This window comes from Limulus polyphemus, unplaced genomic scaffold (genome assembly GCF_000517525.1).
Source record: "Limulus polyphemus unplaced genomic scaffold, Limulus_polyphemus-2.1.2 Scaffold237, whole genome shotgun sequence".
Taxonomy (NCBI): domain Eukaryota; kingdom Metazoa; phylum Arthropoda; class Merostomata; order Xiphosura; family Limulidae; genus Limulus; species Limulus polyphemus.
Genome location: NW_013665847.1, coordinates 374,852 through 389,752, shown reverse-complemented (window position 1 = coordinate 389,752; position 14,901 = coordinate 374,852). Strand labels below are relative to the sequence as shown.

At 33.2% G+C, this 14,901-nt stretch overlaps 1 protein-coding gene across 1 annotated transcript in view; it reads right to left on the bottom strand.

The window, feature by feature from the left end:
- Positions 1–8,942: 8,942 nt before the first annotated feature.
- The window catches only part of LOC106478643 (macrophage mannose receptor 1-like), a 165,205-nt gene continuing 159,246 nt past the window's right edge, over positions 8,943–14,901 (bottom strand). The window contains exons 4-5 of the mRNA XM_013939200.2: positions 11,862–12,275; positions 8,943–9,370 (exon numbers count right to left, since the gene is read on the bottom strand). Coding sequence (XP_013794654.2) covers positions 8,943–9,370; positions 11,862–12,275 — 842 coding nt within the window. The remainder of the gene's footprint in view (positions 9,371–11,861; positions 12,276–14,901) is intronic.

The following is a 14,901-nucleotide window of genomic DNA, read 5'->3' as shown; positions in this document are numbered from 1 at the left end:
AAATTAAACCTTATTTTCAATAAGCAATCCTGAAAAATATTTGGGGGTGCTTAACTTTTTCCAGGTGTATGGTATTAAATTGTATTTTCTAACATTCCTTTAGAGACACAAAATTACCCAGAAGCATAATGATAGCTGTATCATATTTTGGCAACGTTGTACTTCGAGTAATGCTCACTGACCTGGCATAGCTTGGTGGATAGAGCAATCGACTTGCAATCTGAGGCCGCAAAGTAGAATCTCTTCATCATACGTTCTCGCCCTTTCAGCCGTGAGGGCGTTATAATGTGATGGTCAATCCCATTTTCCTTGGTAAAAGAGTGTCCCAAGAGTTGGCGGTGGATGTTGTTGTTTAGGTGTCTTCCTTCCAATCTATCACTAATTTAGGTACGGTTAACGCAGATAACCTTCGAGTAGCTTTGTGCGAAATTTCAAAAACAAACAAGCAATTCACAGTCAATTTTGGAAATAATTGCTGTAATCTACGCAATATATCATTATGTAAAAATAGAGTAAGAGAAAGAACTAGTGTTATGAAACTGGGAAATTTCATATTTTTAGAAAAGTTTTTAACCACATTAGATATTTGTTTTCGTATTTTCAAAATAACTTTATACTACCGCAAAACTGAACTGTCTAAAGCAAACATATTCAGTCTTTCCTTGGAAGAAGAAAGAGCATTTTAGATATTAATAATTACTCCATTTTCTTGTAATTGAAAAGGTCTCTAGATAAAAAACACAAAACCTTCATACTGAATTTTGAATTTGCAAATTATATTTTCTGTTTAAATTCACACCGAGGATAAATGACTAGAATTCGAAGTTACATAAAGACTGAATGTGCAAGTTTCAAACGTTATAAGCATTGCTACATAAACACAGAAAGCTATCATGATGGCCCAGGCGTGGCCTAGTGTTTTATGTACTGAATTGTTGATCCATGGCTTGCGTTCTGTTGCCATAAAAAAGTTGCACTTCTCGCTATGGGGTCGTGAATCAGTTATCAGAACGAAGGTCATATACTGTCATGTACTGTTGAATAACTGACTTTCCTTTAGTCTCTTGGTTCAATATTAAGGACGACTAGGGCAGATAGCCTTTTGTAGCTTTGTACGAATCTCCGAAACAAACAAACATGGTAAGAGTGATGTGCTTTGAACATGACAGCCTAATGGCATAGCCTTTTTCAATGAAAACTACGCTTCATGTCTATTGTCAAGATGCACATTCGTCAGACAGAGCATGACCGACGTATGGGCATGGATTATTACGACTTGGTGAAGCTCCAAAATCATTTTAAAATAACCTAATCAACCAACTGTAATATTTCTTCTAAAAGTTTGCACGCTAGTAGAAAGTTTAGACATTTTAATTAAGGCTCAAATTACGGCGCCTAATTGTCACTTATTTTGTTGTATTTGTACTAAGGCGAGGTCTCTAGGGCCTCAATGTCGGCACTGTATGGAGCCTATATTAATTTTTAAGAAAATTAAAAAATCAACCAAACATACATTACTGATGATGTGTTCTACTAAAGTCAACAAATATCATAGTGCTCACTGTGGTCATCAAACAATACTGTTGCTTTTTGTCTTTTCTTTTCCTTACTGACGTAATAACTCTAATGTATAACAGCGTTCCCCAAAGTGTGAGGTGCACCCCCAGCGAGCAGAAATTTTGAGGGGGGTGAGCGATTAGGGTAGAGTCATTAGTGCAATATTGAAAAAATGTGCGTTTTAATATATTTTTCAATAATAAAAATAATACGTAAATACTACAACACATATAGCATTTTAATGTGTATCCATGTGTTACATTTCGTCACTTAACTCACCCTTTCACTCATTTAAAAAAGAAAAGGCCGCAAGAAACCATATTTATTAAAGGGGGCGTGGATGACAAAAGTTTCGGAAACACTGGTGTATAAGCAACACATGTATTTAATACATAACCTTTTCATAGATGATACTCGTAATCTCCCTAACATGTATTTAATACATAACCTTTTCATAAATGATACTCGTACTCCCTAACATGTATTTAATACATAACCTTTTCATAGATGATACTCGTACTCCCTAACATGTATTTAATACATAACCTTTTCATAGATGATACTCGTACTCCCTAACATGTATTTAATACATAACCTTTTCATATATGATACTCGTACTCCCTAACATGTATTTAATACATAACCTTTTCATAGATGATACTCGTACACCCTTACATGTATTTAATACATAACCTTTTATACATGATACTCGTACTTCCTAACATGTATTTAATACATAACCTTTTTATACATGATACTCGTACTTCCTAACATGTATTTAATACATAACCTTTTCATAGATGATACTCGTACTTCCAACCACAGGTGAAGATCATACTACCTCCATAAGTTCGTTTAGAGACAATTTTCCTCACATTTTCTCGTTGCATAAATTTATAACAGAAAATAAACGAAATTACTAAAATTGGTATTTATTGCATGATTTTTTATGTATAATGTAAATTATGACACGAACTTTTGTGTTATTATTTTAACAATATTTATGATTCAAGAAACGAAACGCGCAAAATTGGCCAATAAAATGTTGACCCGATATATATCTGTGCTGTGTCTGCCGCGTCGATGGGACTGGAAATTTGAGCTCCAGTTTAAAAACTAAAGACTTAGTGTGTAAAGTCATTAGAAAATCGTTTTTAACAGTTTAGTACTTAAAAACCTGTATACATAAACATCTGACTATTCAATAACAGACGTACAATGCATCAAAATGTGTCAATATCTAGAGACTGGTGGATATTTACCTAGACCTTTTTCTGATCTTAATTCACCATATCGTTTATCATGAACCACGATAGTGGTTCATAATATGGAACGCAATGAATTGCACAAAACCATAATAGAAAGTTGTGGTAAAAACACCTTAAAAAATAAAGATTCAGTTCCAACAAACTTTAAAAGCTTTACTATCGACTACTAAGGCTGTATACATATAAAAATGCACAAAAAGTATGCATGTTAGACTTAGAAGGAAAAGAAAATCCACTCAAAACGGACTGTTTGTATTTGCCAGCCTACAGCAAAAACAGCTTGGTATGTTGCACCCAAACCTCTTAATAGAATACTAAATAAGGTGTTGCGAAGGTTGTAGTGGTATTTAAAAGTCGCTTTGTTTCTTCTATATTTTACGTAAGCTAAAAAACATCATAATTCTAGTGTAAAACATGTTATCATTTACCCCTTGTAGTTAGCTTTGTTATAAATATCTGGTGTTTCTATAAAAAGGCTTTAGCACAGAATGAAAGAGGAATTACCAGCCAATAACAGACGAACATTAGATGACTGTAACATGTAGATACTCAATGTTTTTTACACTATACAATCGGTATCTTTAGGGAACCAGTCTCTATATTATGTATGAAGTGAAGGAGTAGAAAAAAATCAATACACATAATATTAAATTTTATTACACACCTTCGCAGAATAATTACTTTTAGACGTATATGTTTTATTTGAAAAGTTTGTTTTAATATTGGTAAAATTTTATATCTGCTTTGTGGGAGTTGTGTCTTAGTCTAGGCATATATTTACCCATTCCTATGCATTATATATAGAGAGAATTTAGTTATACAGAAACTATAATTGCTCACTATATTCTCAAACAAATCTCCATGACAATCTCCAGCTGTAGATTAAGATTTTACATCTCAAACTAATGCGATCAAATAGTCAATAGCTATAGTAAATCATCATGAATTGTATCAGCTAGTTACTAGCTATGTTTATTATCATTATAATGTATAAAGTTAGATACCATATCAAGTAATTATTTGCCCATAGTTGAGCATAAAAAAGCCAGCAAGCAAGAAAAATAAAAAATAATTGAGAATTTAAAAACCTGCAAATAGGGATCGTAAAAAACAGTAATCAAACAAGGCTGGAGATACCATGCTATTACCTAGAATTACATTTTTAAAATTCTCAATTTTTTATTTATCTTGTACATTACAGTTTCTCCACAGAATACACGACTTCAAAAGTATTTTAATATTTACTACCAGAACTCAAATGATTACAAGTGTTTCTACATTTATCAAAATTTATGGCCAAAACGCTTAAAAACGCTTGACCATCGATGCGAGTTCCGGGATCGAAACCTGTGCCGAACATGCTTGACACTTTCAGCCGTGAGGGCGTTATAATGTGTTGCTCATATAGCGCTATTCTAAGGGAACATTATTGAAATGCAATTTAACGTCAAAACATAACAATGTTGAGGAACAGTGCTGTAACAAAATGATCTAACAACATAAACAGACAAAATACATTCTACTGAATTATGATATTTTTTTAAGTTAAATAAATCTTAGTTTTTATTTTGACATATCTATTCAGCCTTATCTTAAGAAGTTTTATATCAATCGCTTTTAAAGTTAACAAGTTACCAACGGTTGATACTCTGATATTTTCACATATTTAATATTGAAAGGTTCTTATTGCATTCTATAATCCAATTATTAAATAAAATCGCCTTTTTTCATGTAAGGCAGTCTAAGCTAAACATTTGTATCCAATTAATTGACATGATCATTTAAAATTAAGACTTCATATTCATTTAACCCCCTGGTAGCTCAACGGAAGAGTTATAACGGTAAAAAGCGGATTTCGATAGATGTTATAGGAAGAGCACAGGTAGCTCACTGTGTAGCTTTATGCTTTACAACAAACGAACAAACAGACTCGAATTTACATTTTATTATACCTCTGGGGTTTACAATATATTTAGTTGTATTTAAATGCTACTTTTCAGTGCTGTATATCATTCGTACCCGACAGAAATTTGAATAAGCGGAACTAGTTAATTATATATATCTAAATTTTGTGCGAAGTGAAATTTACTTACCGTTCTTTGTTTTGTTTTTATTTCCTTCTTTAGCCTTTGACCCTCCTTTGGCCAGGCGGTATGTCTGCGGACTTACAACGCTAGAATCCCGGTTTCTATACCCGTGGTGGGCACAGATAGCCCTTTGTGTAGCTTTGTGTTTAACTACAAACAAACTTTAGCCTTTGTCGCCGCAGTGAATCGTCAGTAAAGTTATTCTGAATCAAACAGTTACTTCAAGTACCTTAAATATTTACACAAACGTAGAAAGTCCATAAAGAACACAAAATGTTCTTGCGAAAATCATAATCAATCAATTTGTATTTTGTAGAAATTTTCGCAGTTCAGTGAAAATAATCACGAGTATTTCTTTGCCCTTAGAATCAACCATTACTTTAAATTTGTGTGTGGTAAAACAGATTTCGATGATCAATAAAAGATAATCAGACGCGAGGGTGAGTCCTTCTAAAGAAATTGTAACCGATTATCATTTAACGTTATAAGAAAAGGTCTTCGCGGTTGTGTAACTTGTGTGAAGAAGCAACTTAGTTGAAAAGCATCAGAAGACGAGAAAGGTTTTAGAAAACATTAGTGAAAAAAATAAACTCTATTTTCTGTAACCATGTTGCATATGTACAATAATCGCCGTCATAACCACACATTTACACTTCCTATCACCATCATAACCACACATTTACACTTCTACACATGTTCACTTACTATCACGCCTTATTGGTGTCATTTTCACAACACCTACCAGAATAGACCTAGTCTCACCTACCTTTAATGGAGTGTGTTTTGATTGAGAAATTGGTATATTTCAACTTTCCATAACTATAAAAAATAATTGTGTTTATTCGGGTAGACTTTTCACAATTCCTTCCAGAAAAGGCCCTAAAGTCTCACCTACCTTTAATGGAATTTCGGAGTTTTCAATATATAAAATATACAAATGTGCTGATGAACAGTATGTAGTAATAATTAATGTAAATACAATATTTAGGTTCAAAAGTGTGCAAAATAGTAACAACACCCAGCACAATGCTATACAAAAAAAAAAAAGAAAACATTTGAACACACATAATAAATCATTTAAATAGATGAAACTTTAAACTTCATCAGTTGGACGATACAAATATTTCATCTGAAGAAAATTAAAGTAATTTGTATAAAAACACAACATTACATTTGAGTAGAATAAAATCATGCAAAATTAAATGTATGGCTTTGTACCGAATATTATAAATACCCGATTCATTCTATAATAGTAGTTAGGGCGGGAGCGAGCGTCACGCCACAAGATGGCGCTACATGCGTGTCGACCTTGGTCAATAGGGGGTGAGAATGATGGCACCAGAGAGAGCGAGGTGCTAGGGGCGCGTTGCTACACTGCCATGACAGTCTAGGAGTACACGAAGTGTACCAATGTGTTTAAACACGACTAGATTTAATACAATCGGTTTAAAACACTAATTCTTTAGTCCTATATTTAATTACGTTTCCTGACCGTTTAGATGTAGATCGTCCTGAGAAAAGACGTTTATTTAAATATCATACAATAATTTAAATTTGCTGTGTCACTGGTTTGACTTTATGCTATCTATACAACTTGACAAAATAATTAATTTTACTCATGATACTTTATAGTTTTATCTTACATGAGTTTTAGGAAGGTGGACGGTGTTACTATACCCCCTTTTGCGACACGCGTGTAGCGCCCTAACTACTTACAGCTGATTGAGGTATGCTACAGTTGAATAAATATGTTTTGGAAGCAACCACTGTACACGTAACTTGTGTCACATTTTCAGAAATACGTCTATCTTGGTTATGTTGTATGCTGTTACAACTGACTTTTTTTTTCTTGGATTCTCACCTGTTACAAGACGTTGCATTTTGCTTACCACGACTAGGGGATGACTTATTACAGGTCTCCTACTGGATAGTCTTGAATTTCGAGTTGATATACTGAGCAAATTCTTGACATAATAGATATAACTTTAGTCTTCTCTTACTTGCGTTCACATTATGCAGTGTTGTTAACTGTAGACACACTGAACTATAATTCTCAATTACCTTCAAATGATAGATTGCACTTGTCGTGTACAAACACACCGTGTGTTTTGTGCCGCCCTGTGCTAATACAGAAAGTTCCAAATTTAGTTTTTTGTGCTGCTTTCACCCCATATTGGTCAAGAATGTTGTTAAATTCCTTTCCCCTTAACTGCATATTATTGTTATTATTATCTTTACAAAGTATCCCCCTTTTGTCTTTTCGTAGGAAAAAGAGTTATAAGCTGACCTATTGTATGTGAAGTCAGTAATGTATCTTTTCCACTGGTGGTCAGGTGACCTCTGGAGGTAAAGATCAATCCTGTATTTCATTGGAGAATGATTAGTTACGTGTTTAAGCGCTAGTTCATCTAGGTAAGTCAGATGTTAACGGTTTCAGTAGCTAATGTGAGAATTATTCAGTCTGGAACAAGAGCTCAGCTTTTGCATTCTGGAACGATCTTGAAAGATACAGTTTGGAACTATATCTTACCACCAATTTATTACCAACTCTCCAGTAAAGGCAATTTGTCTATTGTGGTAAATTAAGTACACATTTTAACTGTTTATCATAAATAAAAATTATTCGCTTTAATTGTACACTTGTGTGTAGGCTTTCTTTATTTATCACGATTTCAGTAGCCAAATAACATAGACTTACTTCGCAGTAATGATCCTCTCTAATCTCCTGTTATTAGCGGACTATTCTTGCCGTTGTGAGAGGAATTAGGCTTATCTGAAAGTACCACTCGGTGTAAAGTTCGCACGGTCTATAAGATAAAATGTTCTTTTTAAGCAGGAATTATGTTTACATATGACAAGTTTTTGGCTTAGTATGCTGTTTCGAAATAATATTACATAATCTAATATGTAATATTTCAGAAGGCTTATTTAGCCACAGTACATTGTGCTAGGTTTAAAGCTTTTATTAACTACATTTGCAATGAATGTGTTGCAATAAGAAACCCTCCCTTATTTTTCACCCTCCCTTAACTATACAGAAAATAATTATGCTTATTCAAGTATATTTAAGTAAATTTTTCAAAATGTTTATGCTAGTTTTGTATTCTGCATTCAGTTGGTTGACATATTAGTAAACAGGATGAGAAAGGTCTTAAACTTGCATTAATTCTCAACATTAGAAAATGATTATATATCACGATAGTCATTCTGTAAAGCCTTATATTTTCTTGATTCTCTTATTGTATCATCTCTTACGGGTATTGAAGGCCGTTACGCAGGGATATTGGTGGCACAGAAGAATTTAACAACTTAGCATGAGCCTGGGTTTTATTTTTTATTGAATATGAGTGATAGGATTGATCGTTAATGTACATAATCTAAGACTGATGGATATACATTAGAAATTAAAAGTACGGTATCATAAACTTTAACATTCTTGGCATTTTTCTGTGTAGAACAGCAACCAAATATTAGTCTGTAGTACAGAACAAGCCAACCAATGAAAGTATGACTCACGCACATTATACCTGCGAATAAAGAGCTTGTGTGTAGTCAATCATTTGTGGTTATATTTCGAATAGTTATATTTTTTGCATAACATATCATGAAGTTGATTCGTATTGCAGATACTTATATTACCCGTCGAGAAATGGACCTGTGCAATAACTGTAAAAATAAAAGAAGCATGGAAATTAAACAGTGCAAAGGAAAAGCATGGTACCTGACTTTCTGATTGTATCTTTCAACACTTTTAGAGGTTTCGTTAGTGTCTATCTGAAATCAGTGATTTGTATACCATAAGTTTATGTTTTAATATTACAGCTTATTATACGGTAAGGTTGTAATGTGCCCTACACCTTGTTATCAATCAAATTCTAAATTTAATTACATAGTCAAGAAAGTGTAGAATTTATGAAAAAAAAAGGAAATCAGCATTACAGTTTCTTTGATTTCGACATCTTTGTAGCACATTAATTTTGAAATGGATTAATACATCCGAGAGGTAGTTTGTGTGAATCAAAAGAAACTCTTACTTACCTTTTTTAGTAAGAACTTCAAGTTTCTCGCATATAAAACTGTGCTCTGATGAACAATCTGTATCCTGAAGCTTATATTGTTTCTGATCATCGATGATCACACAATCTTCGTTTCCTGAATTTCCATCATTTGGTTCAATATCCATCCACAGTTCTGGATTAAATTTAGTTTCTGACCCGTTCACAAACTTCCATTCTCCTTCTGTTTCTTCATCCGTCAGGCCTACCCATAAATCTTCAGAACTCTTTCCATTTATGTCAGCGAAGTTTATGATTATTTGCATAGTTTCGGTATCCACAAGTGGAACTAGGCTTCCACTGTAGTCAGTTTGACAAAGCTGCTCGCTACTCAGAAAAGGCTTTTTATAATTCGTCACATAATAACATACTCCATTGTGCGCTTTTCCTCCCGACTGGCAGCCTGTGGGTAGAAAAAGTCAAGTTAGAAATCTACTAAAATAATTTTCAATTAACGTATTTATGAAATTATTTAAATAATACCAAAAAATTTGAACAGACTATATTGTAAAAGTTTTTATGCTTTATTGGGAAATTCCAGTTGTAACAAATTGAATCATACTAGCTGTTGTTTATTGTCTGATCTTAACCTTCAAGGGTCGAGAACATATATGAAACGAGGCTTTATACTTTGCGAAGTGTTGACCTTCAAGGACTGAAGTAATACGACGTTCAAAGTTTTTTTAGATGTTGACCTTCCCGGGTCGAGGTCATAATGAACAATATTCTACCCTTTTTTTGTGCTAATCTTCAAGGGTTGAGGTCATATTCATCTACACCTTTTCAAATGCTAATCTTCAAAGATCGAAGTTACGATGACAATGTTCTACGCCCGTTTTAGATGCTAATATTCAAGGGTTGATGTTATATTTTATGAACATCTAGGAGTACATATTCGAAACACTTGACACCATTCACAAAAGTCTGAAACGGTTTGACTTTTGCTGGGATAAAAAGAATATAAATGTTTTTGAGTTTATATTTCATATATGTATTGTAATTTTTAAATTTTGAGTTTCCAATTCTAGAAAATACTTGCAAAATACACATGATATGTTTCGGTTGGCAATTTATTGTTTTTTATTTAGTTTCCAAACGATTCAATTTATTTTTTATTCTAATATCTATTAACGCCACTTTTTGCACGCACTATTCAAAACAGTAAAACTTCCACTCAATTTAAATATTTATGAGAAATTATGAGAAATTAATCATATCTGGATTTGAAATAAGTTCAAAGACATAAAGCGAAAAGGTTAGCAGGTCCAAACAAAACGGCAGCTTATGCTCACTTATCTGGCTCCACGTTTTTAGATTTCATGTTTTAACCTAGTTTATGACGACTTATCTAAATTTCTAAATAAATCCTGTTTCTTGAGCTCTCAGGATCTTACCATACACTCTAAACTTACAGAAGAAACCAAATAAGACTCTCTGATAAATCATCTCACACCATAGTCTTCAATACCTTTACATACAATATCTTTATTTTACATTGTGTAAATAAATATAATTCGACTATTTTTCTATTTCTTAGTTCTTTTTTAACCATTTTGCTAATGAAATAAATTAGTAGGACAACTGGTTGTTGTTTTATACATTCTCCAAATGAACATATTTCAAAAAGCGTTTACAACATTTGCTCTATTTAAGTCATGAATCTTATTCACTGATAGGTCTTTTATTAGGAATTTACTCCTTTTATTTGCAAAAAATAATGGGTATATGATAAGTCAGGAGATTGTTTGGGTCTTTTAAATGCAGATATGTAGTCACGTTATTCTTAATCTGGAAGAAAGTGGATAAGAAAAAGGATCTCTTCGATTTTCATAGGGGCATCATAATTGAAACTTTTCTAGAAATAATGCCTTTATGAAAGGTTGTTTATTTAACAAGGTATTTAAAATCAGCTGTCTTCATAGTCTGTTAACAGTGTCAATCAAACATTAATACATCAGTCACTATGAAACATAATATAACAGCCATATTTTGTTATTTGACAGAGGGAAAAGGCAGTTGGACAGGTTTGTAAGACACAAGAGGTATCAAATTTTGAATAAAATAAGCAATTACCTCAACTGTAGCAAGGTTTTCACTATCTACAGTACAATAGAAAAAATGCTACATATTTGCCAAAAACAGTTTTTATTGGATGCAAGGAAGAAAGAACAGTTTCAGTGTGCTTAGACTTGAAGCTGTAGACTGATACAAGCTAGAAATGTGTGGCGTAATCTATTGATACACTACCAGTTGATAGACAAAGGCTTTTGTAAGACAATTCACCAGTCTCTTACTGTCCAAAATCAGTTCGAAAAGCAATATAGTGATTTGAATAATCCTCCTTAGCCAGCATAATAACCAGATCTCATCCCGATAGATTATCTTTGGGATGAGCTTCAATGTAATATTCTCCACCGTAATCCTCGTTATGAGCTAATTGTAAACAACTTTCCTTAGTGAAGACCAAGAAACTTCTTGACATTTTGTAGAGTTTATTCCACACGAAATCAAGGCTATTATTGTTGTGAAAAAAATTGATTCAGTTTGATTTTGTTTGAATTCCTAACAATGTGGCTAGCCAATATATTATGAAATGTTTGTAGAAAATAGCAAATTATATATATAAATATTATGGATTATTACTTTTCTACTAGTGCTAGCAGCACAAAATAAATTAAGAAAAGCGACCTAGTACAGGTTTGGAATAATAATAAAAAAAACTTATTTTTGCAGAACACTTTTGGAGAATAAATAAGAATAACATAATATTATCTTGTATAAAAACAAAGTTATAAGTAAATAAAACAATATTACACTTTTAGAGTAACCAGTATTTTACGTTGACGAAGCCGCTGTGAATATTTCTTTAAAATAATATGAAAACAGATACCCACCTTTTATTACATTAGGTATAATTTCACAGATAAAACCTTTGGTTTCTGAGCACCGGACGTCTTTGATTTTGTGTTGAACATTCACGTCCATATCACAACAATGTTGACTGTTATCATAATTATCAGGTTGTCCAGGTCCCCACAGATCCGCTTCGAAGAAAGACTGTGGAACTTTGTTACCATCAACATAACGCCATACACCTTCTTCAGCCTCGTCCGTCATGCCAATCCAATAGGAGATGTCTTTCTTGGGTAACTCATTGTAAAGATACTGCCAGACTTGATTATCTGGAATCCTAGCCAACATCCCTTTTGCATTCTTACAGTATAGTTGACTATCATTAAAGGTTTGTTTTGGAGAGTCGTGGATTTTGTAGCACATAGAATTAAACAGTTCGTAACCTGAGGGACATTCTAAAAAAAATTATATAAGATAATACAAATATTACTCGTAAAGCACCATTTAAGACTTTCATAGCTACACTAATCACATATTTGATCAATTATTACTCAACAATGCTAGTTAAAGATCTAGGCTAGAATGATGAAAAGTCGTTTTAGACTAACATAAAAAAATGTTTAAGATATTTAAAAGATAGAATAATTAACTACATGACACGACAAATGATGGTAATACTGTTGATGTTTCGGGCCTTAGCCCTTCTTCAAAAATGTTAATCTCAAAAACAGAACAATTGTACAACTTTCAATATACGCACGTTAACAAGTGTACAGGAAGCGTCTCTAACAGTATAATTGGGAAAAATAAATATACAGATAGTCGAAAATAAAATACTATTTTTCGTTTTGGCCACTAGGGGATAAAGTGCCTAAACTGAAAATGAAACAATGTCCTTCACTTTCCGCATTTGTTTGTTCTTTGGAGCAGACCATAGTACTACACAAGAAGATGTGAAAGGTCGTGGTTTTTTGCTATTAAAATGTAGGGAAACGTGTTTGTCGGTGTTACATTTAATTATGTGACGACGATATTCTCTGAATCGTCTACCAACCATGCGTCCCGTCTCATCAATGTACAAGATGTGACACAAGTTACTTTCATTTGTATATCAGAGTTGGTTATATAGTATTGACTCATAGTCCCAACAATGAAAGAATGGCTATCGATGTGAGCATAACTTATGCAACAAGAAGGGCTGCATAGAGAACATCTAGAACTAGTGTTGACTTTGTTGTTATCAACAGATAAGTTCGAATGTGCAAGGATATCATGAAGGTGTGGGTTATAAGTGTAGGCAACAGTAGGTCGGTTGGAGGCGTGAGTTATGTAGACAACAGTAGGTCGGTTGGAGACGTGAGTTATGTAGGCAACAGTAGGTCGGTTGGAGGCGTGAGTTATGTAGACAACAGTAGGTCGGTTGGAGACGTGAGATATGTAGACAACAGTAGGTCGGTTGGAGGCGTGAGTTATGTAGACAACAGTAGGTCGGTTGGAGACGTGAGTTATGTAGGCAACAGTAGGTCGGTTGGAGGCGTGAGTTATGTAGACAACAGTAGGTCGGTTGGAGACGTGAGTTATGTAGGCAACAGTAGGTCGGTTAGGGAGAATATCCTTAGTTATAGGGTCGTTCTGTAAAATATTAAAAATATCAAATGTGAAACTATGGGATGATAGGGTATTATAAAATGATATAGTTAATGTTGTTCTTGTGAAATTAATGAAATGTTACTGGAGATGGATTTTGCTTTGTTACAGGCGTTAATAATTATAAAGGTAAAGTAACCGCGTTTAGAGAAAGAAACGGTTAAATGTCAGTAAAAAAAGTGTGAACTTTTTATTTATAAGCAATTATTGATCCTGTCACACCTTTAAGCTTTACAATTTTGTTAAATATGTGTTAAATAACGCCTTGGTTAATAGTTTTAAAACGAGAAATCTTTAGTTTCGTCACCATGTTATCTATACGCGCTTTAGCTATTCTGTTCGAAATCTCTATTTATTCAAAAATAAGGACATTGAACTGTGCGGTATTTTTCCATTAAGACTGGATGAATAAACCAAGATGAGGACCCCTGTGAGTACCACAATGATGACAGGTATAATCCTAGACTAATAAAAAGAAACAGAGTCAGAATCGTGTGTGTGGAAGAAAAGAAAAAAATTCTAACGAAATAGAATAAACCATAACCTCATGAAAAGCAGTCTCACAGCAGCACTCGTCGCTACAAGAGTCCTGTGCAGCTTTCCGAACCAAATGATAGGATTGAATAGCACTTTTATAATGCACAAACAAAAACAAAATTCATGTACGAGTACAAACAAATCAACTGAAATGCATTTAACAAAAATCTAATTCTTAATTCTAAATAGGTATAATGATATATTAAGCTTAATCAAACAAAATAAAAAATAGACATGCACTTAACTCAACCAATAAAAACAAAATAAACAAACCATATTCAGTTAGAATTGGAAAATTTAAATCTGAAAGTCAGCTTATGCCTAACTAAACGTTCAAGTCAGAGAACCCTGGGATTTAGATATAGGTGTTTGTAAATTTGACCTATTGATCAGACGATAGACAGGGAGTTAGTAACATCCGTTGCTACAAGACTTCTGTTCGGCTTTTCGAACTAAATAACAAGATTTATGGGTACTTTTATAAAGTACTCCAAGCTAACAGTGAGGTGCTTGCTCGGTAGCATCACATCTCGAACCTCAGACCCTAACCATTATAGCACGCCGGCTTTCTCCACTCAGCTTAAACAAAATACAAATCCGTAACGCTACTTAACTGCATCAAATAAAACTAAATAATAGTATAACATCGATAAAAATAAATTATCAGTTTGAATAAAGAAAACATAAACAATTGAGTTTTGATACTTAAAAAACGGGAACTTAAATAAATAGATTCTGAGAGATTACAAAACAAGATTGAAAGAAACAAGGGATCACTTGCTATCACGATAATGGATGAGTCAAAAACCAAATGCTTAAATATCAAACAACTTTAGATAAAGTACTTGTTATCTACTTTTTCTAGGTAATTGTAATTATAGAAAATATACACAAATA